This window comes from Dipteris shenzhenensis, chromosome 6, assembly GCF_047967505.1.
Source record: "Dipteris shenzhenensis isolate YYH24624 ecotype China chromosome 6, Dip_SZ_1.0, whole genome shotgun sequence".
In the NCBI taxonomy this organism is placed as follows: domain Eukaryota; kingdom Viridiplantae; phylum Streptophyta; class Polypodiopsida; order Gleicheniales; family Dipteridaceae; genus Dipteris; species Dipteris shenzhenensis.
Window position 1 is genome coordinate 48,153,721 of NC_141601.1, and position 21,732 is coordinate 48,175,452.

A 21,732-nucleotide genomic window follows, 5' to 3' on the forward strand; every position below is an offset into this window, starting at 1 on the left:
GTGCTTTGCAAATGACAGCGATTTCTGAGCCACCCACCATCATTTTAGATGGACAGGCAGCCCCATTCATTCCTGCACAAGGGAACATTCTAACAGCTCCATTCATGTCAGTTCAAGGTGACACAGCAGACACTTTCTCTAATGAAACTCGAATCTGGACATTTTTGACAGCTTTGCAAGGCACAATGGACCGCCAACAGCAGGAGATACATCAGCTTTCACTGAAATGCCAACATCTAGAATACAAAAATGCAGATTTGGAGCAAAGGGTGGCCATGCAAGAGAGCTCCATAGCCAGCTTGGAGCAAAAGACTGTTATCCAAGAGGAGAAAGTTGCTGAAATGGAACAGATCTTGGAAAAAATGAGGGCAAATATGACGCAACAGCCTCAATTAGATTGCAAGCAAGATATAGGCACCTCGGGGACATGGGCAAGTAAGGTAGTAAATGGGCATGCTCAGACAAATGCACACATAGAAAAGAGAAAAAAAATAGAAGAAGGGATAGATGCCAATGAGTACAAAGAGAAAGAAAAAAGGTCACAAAATATTGTCCTACGGGGTCTATCTGAAAAAGAAAAAGAAACACCTCTCTCACTTGCAAAGGACATAGAAGAATTTTTTGCTGAGCACTTTGCAATGCAAGAGGTTGTGGTCTTTGGGGCACACCGGGTAGGAAGAAAGAGGGATGAAAATTCAAGTCATCGGGCAATTGTTTGCACAATGCTTGACACACGTAAGAGAGAAATCATCCTGGACAGCAGCAGGATTTATTTAAAAGGAACACCTTTCTACGTGACAGAAGACCGCACCCCTATGCAACAAGAAGAAAGGAGACGTATGTATGAGACCCGAGTCAAAAAAACAGAGCAAGGAGCTGAACAAGCTCAATAGGAACGCGAGGCCTATGGGACCCAGAAGAAGCTGAAAGTCATGTTTTGGAATTGTAGAGGCTTTCCTTGGCATAAAGGAGCTGGTCTGAATGAAGTGTTACATGATGCAGACATTATCTTTCTTGCAGAGACTTGGGAAAGGGATATACGCAAGATTCCTAAAATGGATGGCTATTTGGTGCACTCCGTCTGGCAAAAGCAATCAGGCCTACGAGGGCAGGGAGGGGTAGCATGCATATACAAAGACCATATACACGACAAGATCTCTATGGTCAAAGATGACATCCATAAGTGCTACATATGGGTTATGGTAAAAGGAAGCCCTTTGCCATTGTATATTGCAGGATGCTACATTCCTCATAGAGAATCCCCCTTCTACCAGAGGCATGAGATTGACCCATCCCAGCCATTTGGGGACCTATGCTTAGATATTGCTATGTTCAGCAAACAAGGAAATGTTATGCTTATTGGGGACCTAAATGCACGCATAGGAGACTCACAATTTCAATATCCCACACAGCAAGAATACATAAAGGAGCATGAGATAGACATTGACCCCAGCTGGTGTAGATGCTCGAAGGATAAAGTGGTGAATGCACATGGTACAGCATTGGAGCATTTGATGAATGGTATGCACATGTTGGTGGTAAATGGCACAGCCCTTTTCCCAAAATCTAATTCCCCTACTTGTTTCCCTGCCAGTGGGGGGGCTAGTGTAATTGACTATGCATTGATTCATCTGAAAGCTTGCAATCTTATACACAATTTCTCACTTGGCCCGAAATCTCTTGATTCGGATCACATACCACTCTATGTAGAGCTTAATATATTGCTGGCCAAGGCAACTTTGGAGGAGCATAAAGAAGCTGTGTGTGGCTATCAGGTGAACGAGGCAAAAAAGGTGGAATATGCTGAAAGTTTAGAAGCATGTCTGCTGAGAAAACAGAAATTTGGCTGGGCACAATTAAAGAATGCCATTCTCACCACAGCTAAGACAGTTTTAGGGGGAATTCCAATGGGAGATGAAAGAAGAGCAGCCAAGAAGCAGTTCCATGCTCTCACACGTAAAAAGAGGCGTGTTTATATTGAGAAAAAGGAATGGTCAGATGCAATTGATTTTGTCAAGAACCCTAGAAGAGCATGGAAAGGAGTTAAACAAAGGCCAAATGACATCATGGGAGATTTTACAGAAATAGAGATGCTTGAGTATGTTCAACAACTCTACATGCATCCCAAGGCTCGGCCCATGGCGAGCATGTCTCTCAGTGGTAATACTCAAGGCATTTCCTCATTGGAAGATGTGCAAGATGGCCTAAAGAAAATGGCAAATGGGAAGGCAGCAGACACTATACACCTCACAGCAGAACTCATTAAGTGGTCCAATGAACACACGCAAAGGCACATAGTAATGGCACTAAACCAAGCATTCGTGTATGGTTTCCCAACCGATTGGCAAGAGAACTGGATCAAGCCAATTTACAAGGGAGGTGACCGCAATCAAGTGTCAAACTACAGAACCATTATGGTATGCTCTACTCTAGCCAAGCTATATAGTACAATAGTAGAGGCAAAGCTGAGTGCTTGGGCAGAGAAAGAAAGGAAGAGAGCAATGGGACAAGCGGGTTTCAGGCCCAAACACTCCACTGGGGATCATCTAGTTACTCTCCGAGTGTTGATGGAGGACAGCCGCCTTAAGGGGAAGGCACTCTTTTGTTGCTTCATTGATTTTAAGAAGGCATTCGATACGGTGCCTAGGGATGTGCTATGGGAGAGAATGGAATGCATAGAAGTGCCTCAGGAAATAAGGTTTGCTGTCTTTAGACTTTATGAGAAAGTAAAATGTCAATTAAAATGTAAGGATGGGATGTCACAAGAATTTTATAGCAATATGGGGGTCAAACAAGGATGCCCACTCTCACCCACCTTGTTTGGTTTATGCATTGATAGACTTGAGGAACTGATGCACACAGAAGCAGGTAAAAGAGGGTTGTCAGCCTCTACCTAGCAGATTTTGAGATTCACTTGCTTCTTTATGCGGATGATGTGGTTGTTTTCACTAATAGTGAGGGTAAGATGCAACAAATGATGGATATCCTCAGCATGTTCTGTTCGGAAAGTGGGCTGGCTGTGAATGTTTCCAAAACTAAACTCATGATAGTCAAGACTATACAGCCAAATAATCCCCCTTCAATCTCATATATGGGTCAACTTGTTGATACAGTGCACTCGTTCAAATACTTAGGCATTGAAATTCCAGCCAATAACAAATGGAGCAGCTGTGTGCAACGGAGAATTAATGCAGGATGGGGAAAGTATTATCAATTTGAAAATGACTGCAGCAATACCAACACAAGAAGGTGGCAAGTACGAAACATGATTTTTGGGGCATATGTAGAGGTGTGGGGGGGGAGTATACCATCATCAAAATGGAATGATGTAGAAAAAATGCAGAAATCTTTCATTAGAAGACACCTTGGCATCAAGGCTACCACACCCTACTCTCTCCTACTCCTAGAGACAGGATGCATACCCATAGAGTTGCATGCCTTGAAGAGAGTACTCAGATACATCACAAAGGTCAAGCGCATGAATAATGAAAGGCTGCCCAAGAGGACATGGGTAGAAAGTCAAAAGTCCCAAAAGACGAATAAGGGTAAGATTTTGGCATCTGGATGGGCACTAGATTTAAAAAAATGGTTCCAAAAATGGGAGGTAGAGAGGTACTTGGACTACTCTCCAGAGGAGGTAGATGAGGATGCCTTTCATCATGACCTACTGAATGCACTACACAGGAAATGGCAAACAGTTGAAAACAGAGATAAGTTTGAGTACTACCGTACATTTATTAACCCCGAATATTGGGCTACTTATACAGGAAGAGAAACAGCCACGCAGAAGTACATTTGCACACCTATGGCAATACATAAGCGAAGAGCTTTGGCCTCACTTCGCACCCGATCACACCAGCTGCAGATTGAAATAGGAGGATGGAAAGATATGCCAAAAGAGAGCAAAATATGCCAATTATGTGACCAGGGAATGGCAAAAACTGAAGAACACATGGTAATGATATGCCCTTACTATACTCACATCCGGAAAGCATTTAGCTCTCTTCTCGAGGGACATAACAGACTGGCTGATATGCTACATAGCGGGTCACCCCCAGCTTTAGGAACGTTTGTCTATAAGCTTTTCAAGCACAGGAACTCACCTAAGACATAAAGATAGTTTCTCTTAATACCCTCCCCTCCAAGGGAGGAGTCTTTGTGTACGAGGATTTTGTATTGCTCATGTCCCATAGGCCGATTTCTTGGTCTTCAGAGGACGATAATATATTCTTCTTCTTCTTCTTCTTCTTCTTCTTCTCTCTCTCTCTCTCTCTCTCTCTCTCTCTCTCTCTCTCTCTCTCGTGATATATATCTCTCTCTCGTGATATATATATATGTGTGTGTGTGTGTGTGTGTGTGTGTGTGTGTGTAGACGGAGGGGGATCAAAGGAGCTTGTATGCTCGGACCTGCAAATGGTCTATAGGATTGGGACTACATATTGACAGATTACCACCATTTCAATATAGCCTTGAGGCTCCATCCATTCTGCTCACCTATCAGGAGGTGACGTAAGAGGATCTCTTGCGTACAAGGCCTAGTTAGCACCTATTGAGCTTTCAAAGAAACTCAAGTTCTACAAAGGTCATTGCTTCCAGATCTCGAAGGAGAGGTTCATCGAACCACCGGGCTACACTCAGATGCATCTTCCGCAAGCACTTAAAATCTCAATTCCCGGTAACTTCACATAAGCCACAGGTTGAGACAGGGTGGGCAGAGGGCATCCCACCTAAGAGATGGATCTGCACTTTATGTGATATGCAGGAAACCGAGATAGAGGATCACTAATCATTCAATGCCCTGTATACTATTAGATCCGTGGATAGCACCACTATCTTTTCAATAGCGATTCTGGCCCACTCAAAGAGTTCATGGCACATCCAAATCAGCAGCATGTGGCTATTTTCCTTCTTGAGCAGTATTGTCAACCATGAACACCACATTGCATGATTGTACAATTTATGAACATACAGTGTGAGGGAGGCCAAGGCTGAAGCACATGTCTTGATGGAGTATGAAGGGAAGAGGCCATGGCAAGGCTGAGTGAGTCAGAGTGATGAAAAAAAATGAACTCGTTTGGATAATGTTTGGTCTGATTTTCAACTTAGGCAACAACAAATTGAGGAGGCAACACGAGCGTCGGCATCTGAATCAATGATAAGTAACTGTGAGAAATGGAAGCAAGGTGCACAATGGTGGAGGACAAACAACTTGCCAAACTGCTCATGTAGATCTGCAAGCAATCGTCGCAACCAAACACATTCAATTGCTGTTGTGAATGTTGCCCTGTACTCAGAGCTTCACTAGAGAATGTAGCAATTGTTGACAGGTTCTTACTCAACCATGAAATGCATGAACGCCCCAAAAAGATGCAATTTCCACTGGTTGACTGCCGAGTATCAGAATCACTAGCCCAATCTGAGTTACAAGTAGCGTGCAACTGCCCCCTGGGAAACATCAGTCCAAATGACTGTGTGCCTTGCCAGTAGTGGAAAACATGCTTGACAGCCTGGCATGAAGTATCCTTTGGGATGTGCAAAAATCTGCTCAACTGTGACACTGCAAACTGAATATCTGACCTAATATTGCATAAGTAGATGAGGCATCCAGCAGTTTGACTGTAGATAGTGGCACCAAACGGTTCACTGCCATCATGCATGGATATTTACAGCCCTGGTTCCATGGAAGTAGAAATGGGCTTGCAGTCCTGAAACCTAAACCGCTCTAACAGTCTCTATGTGTACTTTGACTGCATCATGACAATGCCAAAATCATTTTGCATAAACTGAATCCACAGGTAGGAATGCAAAAGCCCAAATCTGACATTTCAAATGTCAACTGCAGTTCAATTTAGTTATCTGCAATTTTCTTTGCATTGGTGCTCATGAGCAGCATATCATCCACATACAAAACGATGATCAACATATCCCTTCCATCGTTCTTTGATGTAAAGGGTGCTTTCAGTTGGACTATTGCAAAGACCTAGCTGGTGATATGCATCTATTTTGGCATACTACGGTCAAGGAGCCTAGCCACATGTCAATCGCCAACATGCAGTTGGAGCCCCCTGCAATCTGTGCTAGCCTCTCCTGTTTGCACACACTTATTTCATTATTTGGTTGATCTTTTGCTTTCATAGTAAAGGGCAATACACATTGCTAGTTGTATACGTTGGCCCTGTTTTAGCCACTTGAATGACTAACGTTAGCTTGGTCTTTAATTTGACCAGGTTGACTTGGATTGACTTAGTTTGATTGAAGTCAAAAGTACATCCTTACTTTCAGTACTTATTTCATCATCTCAATCGTCATCAGTTAAATATAGTAAGATTAATTTAACTTTACTGAAAAAGGAGTAGGATATTTACACAATTCGTAACATTGGTGCCATCATGGAACAAGATTTTGGTTTCTAATATGGTTTAAGCTTAAGTTGCTAGGGCCCATGGCATGCTGCACAACACAGGTTATTTTCCACAATATCTAAATAGAAAAAAAATTTCATCCAACTCAAAAAACAATAGACTACTACAATGCTCCCACTATGAAATTAGCTCTCCTCAAGCACAAGTGTTAAAGTAGCACTTCTTTTTGTTAGAGAACCATAAAAAACATGTTTCGAGCGCATGCACATTCACCATCATAATGACAATAGGCATGTGAACCATAAAATCAGACCTATATGAACCATCAACAAAGCCAGGATGCAGATGCATGACAATAGTTTCCTTTTGGTTTATTTTATTTAAAGTAAAAGAAAAAGATTCCTCACCAAAGACATAGCCGAGACCAAGTCATACATGACAATGCCAGCATCTGCAAGAGCTAGGGACGCACAAGATATCACGACCGGTAAATCTCCTACAAAAATTTCAACAAAAAAACCAGCACATGATGGAAATTCACCTCCTATATTAAAAGAGCGAAGCTCATGGATCAACAAAGGTTTAGACTAGGAGAAGAGACCAAGAGACATGATTATTTGTTTTCAATCAAAGGACTTCAAAAACATTCACATCTCATTGGCATCAAAACCATAGCTCTACCATGTACAAGATGGTAAAAAGGAATATAAACATTTATTTACATTCAGTTAACAAATCAAATGCACAGGCTACAATCAAATGTGTCCTATTCTTCTGTTTTAACACTACAATAAAGAAACGTCCTAAAACCTCAATACCCTTTATTAAGAAACAGCAATTTTGTGTAAGATTGTGAGCACTCTTTAAATACTAATAGTCTTGTGTATCAAAGTGACATTTGATAAATTATCCATAGGTAGGTGGTGAAATTAAGTCTCACAAACCATCCTATAAATCCTATGGCCCTGAATGCTTACTCAATTAATGGATAAACAGGAACTAACTTACCTCCACCAGACTGCAAAATTAGGGCAAAAACATCCACTGTTGTCTTCGGAAAAGTATGCAATGCTACAGCGCCCTCTAAAGCTTTGTGAAGCATTAACGAATATTCTTTCTCCTCTGGACCCTATGGGCACAGTGCCGGTTTTTGAAATTCAACCAAAAGACCACCAAGCTAGCAACATGTTCCATATAGCTAAACAAGTATGTTTGCTGTGTCTTTCACATAGAAAGCTTACATCAAGCCTACCTGGCCCGACTTCCCTCGCACTGATCCAGAAAATGTGGTGAAGCCAACATGGCAATTAAGACGACCAATATCACTATAAGCTTGTGCTTTCTTGCTTTCTCTTGGACCAAACCTGTAAAGTATCAAGAACAAATCATTTTATGTGCACATTCTCTACTTCACATTTTCAAACACCGATCCAAAAGGCTGCCCTTAGAAAAGAAGTCTCTCTCTCTCTCTCTCTCTCTCTCTCTCTCTCTCTCTCTCTCTCACACACACAACACACACTTTTTTTTTTGTAAAATCTTTGATTGATTATATTACATGAGTAGCAACCTCAAAACAAGGTGCTACAATTACATCAACTGAAAATTTCAATATATGCCAAAAAGACCTCATGGTCTATGCAGTGGGTCGGCAAGCAATCAAAGAAAGATTGCTGCAAAGAACGCCTGAAAAAGCCAAACAGAGAGAAAGTAGGATCACCAAAGACTTTACCATTCCTATATGTCCATAAAGTCCATAGTGCCCAGTAGCGAACCCAAACGAAGAAAAGATGAAACTCCGGTCTGGATGGATGAAACCCAAATAGCCAGAAGAACTTCCCAAACGGAACAGATGGGAATCTCACTTGCAGGCGCTGTCAAAGCAGATCAAAAAACTCACAAGAGCACGGACAATGCCAAAACAAGTGAGGCACAGTCTCCGAAGAAGTAGAACATCTGTAGCAAAGTGTTGTCCAGATGGAAACACTCCAAGAAGAACTCGCCAAAAGAAAACCGGTTACCGAAGCGGTACTGTATAGGCCCAAAGGTGTTGTAATTTTTTCCTCCACCACTTGGTTGGGCAATGCATTCGCCAAACAGAATCACCTCTCTTTGAAACCCAAGGTTGAGGCAAAAGGATTTTATACAATGCAGGCACAACTTGAGAAGACCCTTTTTCCATGAAACAGGCATTTGCTGATTTTGCCATGCTGCATTTACAAATTTAAGAAGATCCCAAAAAGCAAGAAAGAATTCAACAGTGAGACCATCCCATCCTAGAGATTTCCATCTGCCACAGGATCTCAGTGCATCAGACAATTCCCTTTCACTGAAGGGATGTTCAAGTTCCAAAGCTTGAGCATCAGACATGAACATGCTGCAAAAGAAGCTGACGTGTAAACACGACCTGAGGTGGTAATAATATTGGAAGGTGAAGAAGATGTGGAAACCTATACCTCTAATGTGGAGGATGTTGATTATAAAGTGCCTACAGTAGATGTGGAGTACAAAAGACAAATAATTCCAAAAGTACTTATTGATGGGGGATCTGGTGTTAACATCCTTTCTGAAGAGCTGTATAAGCGCTTTTGTGAGAATGAATTGGGCCCAGCACCTTTTCAAGTCAAAATGGCTGATCAGAGAAGAATTCAACCACTGGGTATAGTGAGAGGTCAGCAAATCAGTATATGGGGACTGACATTTACAATAAGTTTTGTGGTTCTGAGAATGGAGGAAAAAGAAAGCTCTTGCTCTATGCTACTTGGCAGACCTTGGCTTCGTGCTGCAAAGGCTAAGAAAGATTGGGGAGTTTAATGGGCAGCACCTCACAGGGAAAGGACAGCCAAAAGGGGCTGCCACATGGGCAGCACAGCAGCCTGGCAGAGGCGCTTCAAGGCGAATGTACACGGGCTGGAACAGACACCTAACAAAGGCGTACAAGAGGCAGGACAGAGGCTCCATGTGGCGCAGCAAAAGGCGTCTCCAGAGCTGGCACATGACACAGCAAAGGGGCAGAGGTGGAGGCTATGGTGGACCAGCCACCTGGCCATAGATGTGCCCAAGGGTGGGGCCCAATGGGGGCTTCCCTTGGGGCCTGGCAGCAGCCCAAAAAGGCCTGGCAAAGGCCCTTATATAGGGCTGGTTGGACCAGCCAACCAAGTCAGCCAGCAAGCAGACTGGTCGGCCAGGATGAGGCTGGCTGGTCAGTTTTATGAAAGCCCTTTGGGGCCTATAAAAGGAGGGCCTCTACGCCCTCATTTATCATCTTCGAGAGCAGCCAATCCACCAGCAGAAGGAGAAGCAGCAGGGCTTTCTTTGGGCCTATGTACAAGAGGAGGAAGAGACCTTGAAGCTGCAGACCTAGCTCACAGGAGACTGTCCATCTACGCTGTACCCAGGCAGTAAGGTGGGGACGAACATTCTGGACAGAGAGTCTACTACGCTCGAGGTGGAGCACACAGACTCAGGGTTCTAGAAGAGACTAGCAGATAGAGAAGGACCTTTGGTAAGATTAGAGGACCACATCATTGGTGGGACTCTAAATCTATCTCTTTTGTTGTGTCCATAGTTTTGGACGGAAATATATTGTTTTGGTGGATTCTATATCTGGCTATGTCTACTAGTTGTAAGGTGCACCGAGTGTTTCATGTAAATGGTCAAAGGAATCAATGTCAAGGTCCTTGATGAGGGTGACAGGACACGGACTAGATGGGTCGAAGGCTATGCGTCTTAAATGCATTAAATGTGTAAATGTGCCTAGGGGCGAATGAATTTAATGTGATCCCAAGAGAGGGGTAAATGATGCATTTAAGAGGTACCCTAGCATGATGATGTGGCAGCGATTTGTGGGCTTTGTGGATTAGCAAGCAAGAGCCTTAACATGAAAATATATATGTCTCGTGAGCTTGCTAACACAGAGAGAGTCTGGGAGGATCATGATAGTGCCATAACCCATGATTTGCAAGAGAGAGACCTGAATTTTGGTTTTATCGCATCATTTCCTGATCTGCACATCTATGTGATGCACATTAAGTAAAGAACTTTGTGATTCCACACCCCACACACACTGTGTGACCTCTTGGGCTATTCTATCAGTCTTCCGCTGTGCGTACCCTCTGTTGGTTGATTTCTAGCATGGTATCAGAGCCCAAGTAGGAGGCTCACAGGTGTGGGAGCCTGAAAGCAGAGACCTTGCTGAATGACGACCTTGATTCAGAAGCTCTTGGGAATCGATTTCCACGACTGGAGGACAGTGCCATTGCAAGAAGGAGGGTGACTCACGTTCAGTCAGGTGCGTAAGGAGTTCTAGTCTACAGAAGGCTGAGTTTGTTCAACTTTGTTGTGTGGTTTAGCAGTAGAGATGTCGATCTCTTCAGCCTCTTCAGCCCCTTCTCTCCCTTCCTCCTCCCCTAGATTTCTTTCTTTCACCATCCCTAACTTTGGAGAGTCTGGGAAACTGGATGGGACAAATTACCCGATCTGGAAGGTGAAGATCCGGACTCATTTAGTAGCTCGAAAGCTGTGGAAACTGACATTGGGAGTGGAGGCAAAGCCGAAGGATATGGTGGACAACAAGGGGGAGATACTCATACCAATAGATGGAGAGGAGCTCGAAGCTTGGGAAGATAGAGATGCCCACGCCCTGCCATTGATCATAGGCAATACAGCGGACTCTGTGCTTCCTCACATCCAGATGACCGAGACATCAATAGAGGCCTGGGTCATTTTGAAGGATCTGTACAAAACAGATAACACATACCGGATCTTGCTTCTTCACCATCAACTCTACTACCTGCATCTAGATGAGGGAGATTCGGTACATGACCACTTGACGAAGGTCAAGGTGGTGAGGGATCAACTAGCGTCGGTTGGTCAGAAGGTTGACTCATGCCATTTGGCCTTGATGGTACTGAGGAGGCTACCTCGGAGTTTCAAAAGCTTTGTTACGACTGTGACAGCAAGATGGAGGACCAAACCTCTGACTTTTGAGAAATTGGGTCCATTGCTACTACAGGAAGAAGCTAGGGAGAAGCTCTACAACAACAACAAAGATGACAAGGCGTTGCTGGCGAAGGATTACGCTGGCAAAGGAAAGGGCAAGCCTAACGGTGTCAAGTCCAAAAAGGATAACTCTGATGACGAGGACACTTCCAAGAGGAAGCGGAAGAAGTGCTTCTATTGTGACACGCCAGGCCATTTTACGAAGGATTGCAGAAAGAAGAAGGCGGATCAAAAATACAAGGAGTCCGACTCGGATTCAGAGGGTGACACAAAAGCCAAAGCTAATGTGGTAATCGAAGAGTTGTTCTTGGTGACATCCCCGTGTGTTACTGAGGTCAGATATGCCGACCTAGAAACCACAGTGATGATGTCTGACATTGAGATGTGGGCCGACGGGGAGTTAGAAACCTTTGCGAAGGTTAAGGATAGCATGGAGTGCTTGGTATCTTCTAGGTGCATGGTTGTTGATATAGACATGAGGGTGGATTCCATGGAGTGCCTTGGGGTCTCATGTTCAGATGGATGCTGTACTTCAGAAGGGGACAGTACAAGATTACACAGATTTTTGGTATGTGCCTCGATGAGGTAAATGGTTTGCTTTCAAAGCAAGCACACAGGTAGTACGACAATCTGGTATGTACTTAACGTTCTTAATTTGAGCCTTTCTAGCATGCTATGGAGAGAATCTACTCTTCATATGGCTCGGGTAATCTGAGATTGGAAGGAATGGGCCTTCTTCTAAGGCAAAAGGGGAAGTGTGGGTGCTTCTTCAAATCTCGAACATAGATTGTTGGAAGGTGATGGACAAGGTGTACTAATGCCAGAAGAGCACCTGCTTGAGGGCTCAGTGAGAGTTCGTGGTCCAGGTTATCTAGAGATATTCTTGGGATTTCATTCCTCGAGATGATTCATTTGTTGCTGACCTTGCCAAAGAAAGTACCGGTTGAAATAGACCCTCAGAGCATGGTGCCTAGAAGACTCCAGGTTGTTCACTCATTATGAGGGGAACAACTTAAAGATCGTGGCGTCTAGCCCCAGTACCAGAGATCCCCTAGGCAATGAGCTAGGTCTCTCTGGAACACGCCGGTTTTCTCTTTCAGCCTTTTTCGGTTTTTTCCAATACTCAGCACCTTCGAGGCTGCTGTTTTGTATGAAGTCTTTCAAGCATTAATAGAAGGTTCCTTTCTTTGGGGGAAAAAAAAAAGATCATGGTGTCTGGATTGCTCGAGTTGGAAAGCGGGAACGTGACTGAAGGTGGTGGTGCTTCTATTTCGAGGAAGTAATGAAGCTACCATCTCGAACTCCTTCATTAGAAGCTGCTTGACATGCATGATCTTCTTCTTGCAATCACCTATAAGTATCAATTCAACCACAGACAAGATTATCATCAGCCTTCTCCCCTCCTCTAAGAACAAATACAGGTTAGCATTTGATTGACTTTGACTCAGCCCGATTTTGTAGAAGAAGTCATCGATGCGCTGGTACCATGCTCTAGGGGCCTGTTTCAGCCCTTACGGAGCCTTCTTAAATCTGCAAACTTGACAAAGCAGAGCCTGCAACTTGAAAACCCTGAGGCTGATCCACATATACCTCCTCCTCCAGTTTCCATTCGGAAATGCAGATATTTCACATCCATTTGAAAGATACACCACCCATGACGGGCAGCCAAGGCTGTCACTATCCAGATGGTCACCATCCGAGCTGTAGGAGCAACGGTCTCATCAAAGACGAGACCCTCTGCATGAGCATACCCCTTCACCACTCCAAACTCCCATCGGATTTGAACTTAACCTTGTACGCCCAATTAGAACCAATCACCTTCCTCTTGAAAGGTCTGTCCACCAAGTCCCAGGTGTCATTCTTCAAAATAGTGTCCATCTCAGCCTTCATGGCTGCTTGCCATTCTGGTATATCTTTTGCCTCCTCAAAAGATCTTGGCTCATCGATCTCAACCACCAACGCATAGCTCACAGTAGAATTTCTCGAAATGCGTTGAGATCTCCTTACCCAAAACTTAATTCAGGTAAACTATTCTTGGGTGGTCCCAAATTTATGGTCTAAAAAGCAGCTTCTCTTCTCTAACTATAGGATCCTTATCGTTCGATGCATCGAAGTGAAATGTAAGAAAACATCTAATCTACATTCACTCATTGTTAGCTTAAGCCCTCATCTATAGTTGACATAAAATCTTACTCAGATATCTTTACTCACTCTAAGTGTAAAGCACCTAGATTTTGGATAGCAGTCTAAGATAATTAGATTGTTGCCTCTTTCTAGAATGAGATTCCTCCTAGATTCCTTGTGGCAGAGAAGTGCGCGTTATATAAGCTGTCTTTTGATTCTGTGCTTCTTATAGAAAGCTTCTGAAGTAAGCTCCCCCGCCCCTATCAATGTGGAATGTCTTCAAAACCTTCCCTGACTTTTCTACCTTCCTTTCATTCCTTGAATTCGTCAAATGCTTCAGACTTTTTGGCCATGCAGTATACCCAAACCACGCGGCTACAACCATGAATGAAAGCCAGAAAGTAGCAAGAACCTGTAAATGAGTTCGTTGACATGGGCTCGCCTAAATCGAACAACACCAACTCTAACGGGGCCTTGGCCCTCAATGTGGCCTCCTTCGAGAATGGCTCCCGGTGTTGCTTGTCCTCCAACCAAACCATGCAAACCTCATCAGTGCCTACAATCTGGAATCCATACACCATCTTTGACTTTTGCATCTCTGACAATGTCTTGTAATCTCTCACGCCACAACTTTGAGCTCCTTTGTGTTGGAATATAATTGGTCAATTCCCCATTTGTAAGCCCCTATATGAGGAGAGTGGACAGAGAGTCTACATACACTCAGTGGAGCACACAGGCTCAAAGATCCAGAGGTGCTAGGCATTTAGCAGCAAAACCTTTTGGTATTGTATCTTGTCCAATTTATCGACAAACAAAAATATAAATTGTTGCTTCTATATTTGTCTCTAAGCACAATCTATTTGCTAGTTTGCATATACACATGAATGTTATGAAGTACACACTTGATGAAGCATTTATTCCATAGTGAACACTTCCGCGTGTAATTCCTGGGCTAACTATCAGTCTTCCACTGCGGGATACCCTCTGTGTGAGAGGTCACTTTTCTAACACGGTGCACAACAAGGGCATGGAAGCCACGGGGCTTTTGGAGGGCTGTTGCAGGGATAGGACAGTCTTTGAAGGCTGCTGCAGTCCCTGGCAAAGATGGCGCAAAGTATGACAGGTGGCAGAACCTCTGGAGCAGGTCGGGATGTTGCACAAAGCTTGGAAGAGGCCTACAACAGGTCAGACTTAGGGGCTGCTGCAGGGCATCCACGTGACCAGAAAGAAGTTGAACAGGGCTGCAAAGGGCAGGCCCAAGTGCACTACATGGAGCCCACCAGGTCGGCTGGTTAGGGCACGTTGGCTGGCTGGTTGGCTGGCCAACCAGGTCTATTGGTTCCCTGGTCTAGTCGGACAATCCAGGGTTGGTACACCAGCCTATACTGTCCTTTGTCATAAATGCCTTGTCATTGTTGTCGTCGTAGAGTTTCTCCCAGGCCTCCTCCGGTAGCAACACGGCCAAGTTGCTCGAATGTCAAGAGGCCCGATCTTCTCTCCTATTGTCACGCAGTCCCAAAGCTTTTGAAACTTACCAACTCAAGCCAGCTAATCTCTCACCACCTTCACCTTCGCAAGATGGTCATGTACTTGATCCCCTACCTCCATGTTCATGTTGAACAATTGGTGCTAGAGAGAGAGGATCTTGGACGTGTTGTCCGTCTTGTACAAATCCTTCAGGGCCATCTACACTCTCCTGATATGTCAACAGTCTAAATATGTGGAATGATGGAGTCCACCATCATCCCTATGATTAGTGCAAGGGCTTGGGCATCTTTCTCTTCCCATGCTTTGAGCTCATCTAGGTCTACAGCGTCATAATCTTTCCTGAAGCATCCTTGATGTCCGTGGTATTGGATCAACCCCCGTTGTGATCTTCCAAAGCTTCCTAGCCACCAAATGTCTTAACGGATCTTCACCTTCCAAATGGGATATTTTGTCCCATCAAGCTTCCTGCTTTTGTGAAATTTGGAATTGTCATAGGAGTGGTTATGGAAGCAGCAACAATCTAAGGAACAGAAGTAGGAACAGAAGTGGGAGTAGACGTAGACATTGCTTCTAAAACTCACAAAGAAAACAAACCCCCGGGAACGTCTAGGGAACACCACGTCAACATACTAAGCATACCTTCAGTATATTTCAGCAGAGCATGCTCTCTATTCTGCCTTTGCTTTTGCTTGATAATACGTAGCTTTGAGAGCTTGCAGCAAGAAGAATTGCCCCACCTTTGATAAGGAACACCAATCTGGGAATGGCTGGGAACGTGGAACAGCCCGTTCCCTGTGATGCCAGAACGTTTCCAAGTTGGGAATGGCGTTCCCACAATCCGCAAGCCCGGAACAGCATACGGGCAAGGTTACATCCATGCACAATGCAGTAAGGGTGGGTGGGTTATGGTCGCAACAATATCCCGAAGTCACTATGGTCACAACAATATCCTGATGTCCGGCCTAGTGCTCTGATACCATGTCAGAGAATAGGGGTACGAATTACTCAAACCTCATGGAGCAGAATGATCTCAGAACACTTTCCAATCACTCGAGATGCACTCACCTACTGCAGAAAATAGACAGCAGATAGAAGAGCAGAAGAAAAAGAGATAACAAACGTTATTCATCCACTGATGTGGGATAACAGCTCACAAAAGAGCACAAGACTTCAAGCAAAAGGGGCTGGGCAGCACAAAACAGCAATCCAAGTGATTGCACTGCTGAGAACTCTCCAAAAGATGACTCCACACTCTCTCCAGTCCATGGTGCCAGCAAGAGGGCTTCAATGAATGTTCTACTGAATGTGGAGGTTTTAAGAGGAGGGAACCACCCCTGTACCAGCTGACTGGACCTGCTGCATCACAGACTGGGTCTGTCAGATCCCCTGACTAGATCTGACATGACTTTGACTGCTCTTTGACCTTAGTTCCATTCCAATTATCAGGCGCCTGCTGCAAGGGCTATAAATAGGTTTATAGCCCCTGGCTGTCCTTCAGCCCTACTGCCAATGCAGTTCTGCCCTGTACAGTCGCGGGTACTCCAGAGTGTTTCCTCCATGCAGCAACTGCTCCAAATCAGTACCAACAGCTGCGGAAACATCTGGTAGAGCCTAGAGGTAACCCTGATCCCCTACAGTCAACTGACACTTATCCTCCTCATTTGGATTCTCACAGGTGGGTGAGTGACTTCTGTTTCCCCTGGTACTTTTGCGGCAAGCTCTGCTCACAAACACCCTTGCACACACATCACCCATGATACACTTAGTGTGTATCGACCCTCTAAATATTTGCTGGAAATCCAAGCTACATATAGGGACTGCCCAACAACATCTAGTACAACACCTAACACAACTAGTTATGCACCAAAGCATTCATAGTGCCCCTAGAGGTTTGATGTCAACTTCCAATGTCCCTTGGCACCTCAGTGGCTGTGGTGGAAAGGCTTACTAAGGTTGGAAGTCATTGGTTCATTAGCGAAAGTGGAGGTGGGCACATGAAGGGTTGAGCAACCAACGATCAAGTCCTATGAATGTGTTGGAATTAGATATCTGACCATGTACATCTAGCTCAAGTCCTATCAGCTCCAGGGCAGTCCAACGTGGACTGTTCAGCCTGTTGTGAAGGGTACAAACAAAGATGTCTGCATGCTGTCTAAGTGGCAGCCTGTGTGCTGTCCGCATCATGAAGCCTTTGTCTCCCTCCACATTCCCTCTTCCATGCTACAGGTGTCACTCCCCCATGCTCTCCTTTTTTGGGGGCTTACAAACGAGGAGTTAATTATGCTAAGAGTTTGGAAAACCAACGGCTGTCATATTCTTCTTCAGCTTCTGAATGATTTCTACACAAGTCTATTCACTTTCAACAAGATATGCCTGAAATGGAGTCCAACCAATTAAGGCTTCCAAGGGGATGGCCACCCCCTGTCATGTGCACGATCTCAGATCTAGACTTCTATTGTCATAATATGAGGACGAACTCAAGTCCCAGTACTTCGAGTTGACTAAGGAAATAAGTAAGCTACTATACAACTTTAGATCTAGGGACTAAGACACGACCTATGAGATCATCTCAGCTCATGAGCAAGGGGCATGGAAGCAAGGCTGACCACTGTCGCAAATAAAAAGCGTCCACCTTTTGTGGAGACAGCAGCTCGCCTCGGAACTGGAACAACCATCAGTCCAAGAACAAGAAGAATTGGACAGCAAAAGGCAACAATAGTTATGGTGTATACAGAGGCACATGCCAAGTACAACAAAGAGAACCATGTTACTGTGATGTTTGAGGTCCAAAAAAAACACAGGGGTTGCTCATATACCTAGATGAATCCAGGAACATTCCCAAACTCATCCTCTAAAAACACAACATAGTGCAGTTTCAATCTCATGATAGTCACTCATGAGGTTCAAAACCATAAACTCCACCACGCATAGCAAGGACTAGCTACTATGACATCCCCACTGACATCAGCCCAACCGTGGGTGTAGACCATAGTATAAAAATATGCTCTCACACATACAAATCCACACACCCACACATACTTGAGCATCCATTTATACAAAGTCTCGTACTAAATTTCTGTCGGCACTCCAGAGGTGAAGGGCAGACTCAGTCGTGACGAAGGCTAGCACTAAAGGAAAAGGCTAATCAAAAAGTAATCCAAAATCTCTTCATTCAAGCTACAACTACTTGTGAAGTCTCATTTTAGTCTCTCCCAAACGAGCATCTAAATCTAGCTGATAGGGCAACGCACCATTTAAGATAGAAAGAATTAACGCAATACCAACAGGCTGCAAAATGGACAAAAACTTCACAAGGTGAAATTTGCATGTCCGCTAATACGGCAAAAGCATATACCTAGATGAATCCATGAACATTCCCAAACTTATCCTCTAAAAACACACAACATAGTGCAGTTTCAATCTCATGATAGCCACTCATAAGGTTCAAAACCATAAACTCCATCACGCTATCAGGGACTAGCTACTATGACATCCCCACTGACATCATCAGCACCCAACAGTGGGTGTAGACCATAGTATAAAAATATGCTCTCACACATACAAATCCACACACCCACACATACTTGAGCATCCATTTATACAAAGTTTTCATACTGAGTTTCTGTTGGTACTCCAGAGGTGAAGGGCAGACTCAGTCTGTGACGAAGGCTAGCACTAAAGGAGAAGAATCAAAAAGTATCTCACCCATAAGATTGAAAACCATAAACTCCATCACACATAGAAGGGACTAGCTACTATTGCAATTCATTGTGCATGGCATGCATCCAATCCACATTATCCTTGGCTTCTTCAAAAGAGTCGGGTTCTTCTTCATCAAGAAGAGTACCTGCATAAGCTGTCTCAACAGAAAGAGCCCCCCTTGCGTGCCTTACTACACTACGAGTCCTGCCAGGCAAAGGTGCCTCAAGCCTACTCTCCCTGAGAGTCTGTAGCAAACAATTCGGAACTGTTTTGGCTGCATGTATCTCTTGAATCTCTTGCCTGACAACTTCATCCACACCCTGTTGAGGAACAAAATCAGCATGTGGCTGAATCGGGGCATGTGGATCAAGAGGTGGTCGCTGTAAATTTTGATTTTCAGCATGAGCCTCAACTGGGGAGCATAGTCATTCTCTTTGTCTCGGACTGCACACTTAACATCATCAAATATGACCTGAAATCCTCCTCGATTGAGAGAGGACACTGAAAGCAAATTCTTCTTTATACCTGGCACATAAAGAACATCTGTAATTCTGAAATCTATGCCATCCGTAGATGTGAGTATGATGTCACCCACTCCACACACTGAATAAGAAGAATTGTTTGCACATGTCACCTTCTTTTTAGCGGGTGGTGCATACAGAGATGCAAAAAGACATTGTAAGTATAAGGGCATTATTCATTGAAAGGTCTTTGCAAATCCTTGTGACAATCCATACATAGATATATGCCATAAGAATACTAAGGCATGAAGAAGAAGCCAATCTCGTGGAGGCCAAGTCAAATCAGGAAGAGGACCAACAAGCAGCTAACAAAGCCATTACTGTCAGCAGATCTTTCCATTGGGAATATAGTCCTGATTTTTGGGCTTTCTAGTTTTACTTTGCTGAGTCAATAATGGTTCTCTACCCTTGCATTAGCATATAATGAATGTTTTGTGTATTTGTTAGGCTGGGTCGTCCCCAAAAATGGTTGTACTAACTTGATTCTATGTGTGCCTTGTCTATAAAAGACTTCATGATCTCTTCTATACCCTACCTGGAGCAAAGGGGGTTTGTCCACAAGGGGGGGTTGTGGTGGTGTTCGCCGCCACTTGTGTCTTTAGGATGGACCAATGTAAAGGTATGAAGATCAAGCCTCTTATCAGCCCTGACGTGAGAGTTCAAGTGTTGGCTCAGTGAGAAGTAGTAGTGGGTTCATACCTTTAACCTTGTGAAGGTCTCTTCCTAGTCCTTCTCACCCTAGCTCGAAGGGGGGTGTTGTGTCTGAGTTTCCTAGAGTCCTAGAGTGAAGGTCCCTTGCTAGAGTCTTGTGGGTGTGAAAGTCCTTGTCCCACTTGTGAAGTGGGACACCTATCCAAGTTGAACAAGTCTTAGATTAGATTAAAGTCCTGTGTGAGGAGGAAGTCTAGTGACATCACCTGTGATGTCAAAGAGAAGAGTACTCAAGCCTACAAAAAGAAACTTGTACTTGCATCAATCACTATCAAGAAATCTTGTGCCTGGATCTGATTGTGTGCCTTTGTCATGACAAGAGAAATCACTAATCCGTGATTGGTAGACATTAAAACATTATTATATATTATACGCCAATAGTGTAACATGTAGTTGTATTTATGATGGACACCGACCGATTTGTTACAGCGGTGGATCATCTCATTAGATAGGACTAGTCGAGCTGGAGCCACTGCTTTAGACGGCATCGAATTTGGACATGTGATACTTATTTTATTAATAAAAATGTGCACACACGTGTCTAGGTCCTAGGCGCAATAGAAAGGGAATAGTGCATTAAGGTGCATAGAATGGTAGATGCATGAGTCATAGGCTAAGGGTACGTGTAAATGAAAAGATGGAACTTAAGTGATCTCAAGGGACATTAATGAAAGGGTATCACCCTTTCATTGTGAATCTCACATAGCATTCTTCATTCACCTTGCATTCATCCGCAATCTCTCACACACCTTACATGTAGGTCGAAATAGAAACAAGTACTCTCAGAAGGGTGCTCTTCCCTATTGGAGGGCCAATTAGCATTCAAATTCTGCATGCATTGCACATATTTGCATTCTTGAAAAGAATGGTTCTTCGCATTTGGTATCAGAGCATCGACGATCCACTATCGGGACAGCAAGAGAGTGCGCAGGGCAAAGGGCGTGAGGACACGAAAAGATTGCGTGGAAGAGGGCCGCGGAAGAAAGGCTACACGGAGGCATAGAAAGAGCGGAGCGCTACTTGCGAAGGTTGAGCGCAAGCAGGGAGGGAGGCGAAAGTAAAGACGTGGGATGTCGAACGGTGGACTGCAGATTCATGCGTGCAACAGTGTCTTGGCTGGCGCAAACTGAAGGTCGCTGCAACAACCCATAAGAAACCTGACTCCAAAGGGCGAGTTTGGAAGGTGCGCCACAAAAGGCCGCAAGCGAAGGTGCGAGTTTTGGAGGAATTTTCCTGATCACTGCAAACCCAGGATTTCGGAGGCTTGGAGGTAGGGGATGTCACCAACCTCTGCTATTCTCTCTTCACAGATCACGGGAGTAGCACCTTTCTTTTCCACCCAGCCAATTCTGCCAAGACTTCAAAGAGAGAGAGATAGAGCTGTCCACAAAATCACGTAAAATCACAATCCTCATCTTCTCTCACTAGCCTTGACAGACCCCAAATCCCTAGATAGATCTAGATGCCACATGTCATCCATATAGGGCCTTCCTAATGCAACATTTCACCCCTCTCTTGGGATGCATTTAATTCCTTGCCCCTAGGCACAATCTTTGCACTAGGCCCTTGGTCTCAGATCTATCTAGTCTGGTGCTATCAGCCCTCACCTAGGACCTTGACATTAATCCCTCCCGATCATTTACATAAAGCGCAAACACATATATTACAAAGATAGATCCTATAAGGGAAATGTCGACTGATTCTTCCGAGGTCATGCTACCTCGGCTAGAGCGTAACATTCCTTCCCTCTTCAGACATCAGCGTCCTCGATGATAAAGTCTGGGAACACTCTCCGCAACTGATATACGAATTCCCAGGTAGCTTCG

The 21,732-nt window shown here is 44.3% G+C and overlaps 1 protein-coding gene across 2 annotated transcripts in view; it reads right to left on the bottom strand.

Annotated features, from left to right (window-relative positions):
- RRP41L (3'-5'-exoribonuclease family protein) overlaps positions 1-21,732 on the bottom strand; it is a 66,781-nt gene that overhangs the window by 28,579 nt on the left and 16,470 nt on the right. Inside the window, exons 3-5 of one of the 2 annotated variants that reach the window (XM_087375810.1) lie at positions 7,615-7,726; positions 7,371-7,491; positions 6,770-6,813 (exon numbers count right to left, since the gene is read on the bottom strand). In XM_087375810.1, the coding sequence (XP_087231936.1) occupies positions 6,770-6,813; positions 7,371-7,491; positions 7,615-7,726 (277 nt within the window). Of the gene's footprint in view, positions 1-6,769; positions 6,859-7,370; positions 7,492-7,614; positions 7,727-21,732 lie in introns of both variants that reach the window. The other variant, XM_087375809.1, reaches the window with a different exon arrangement.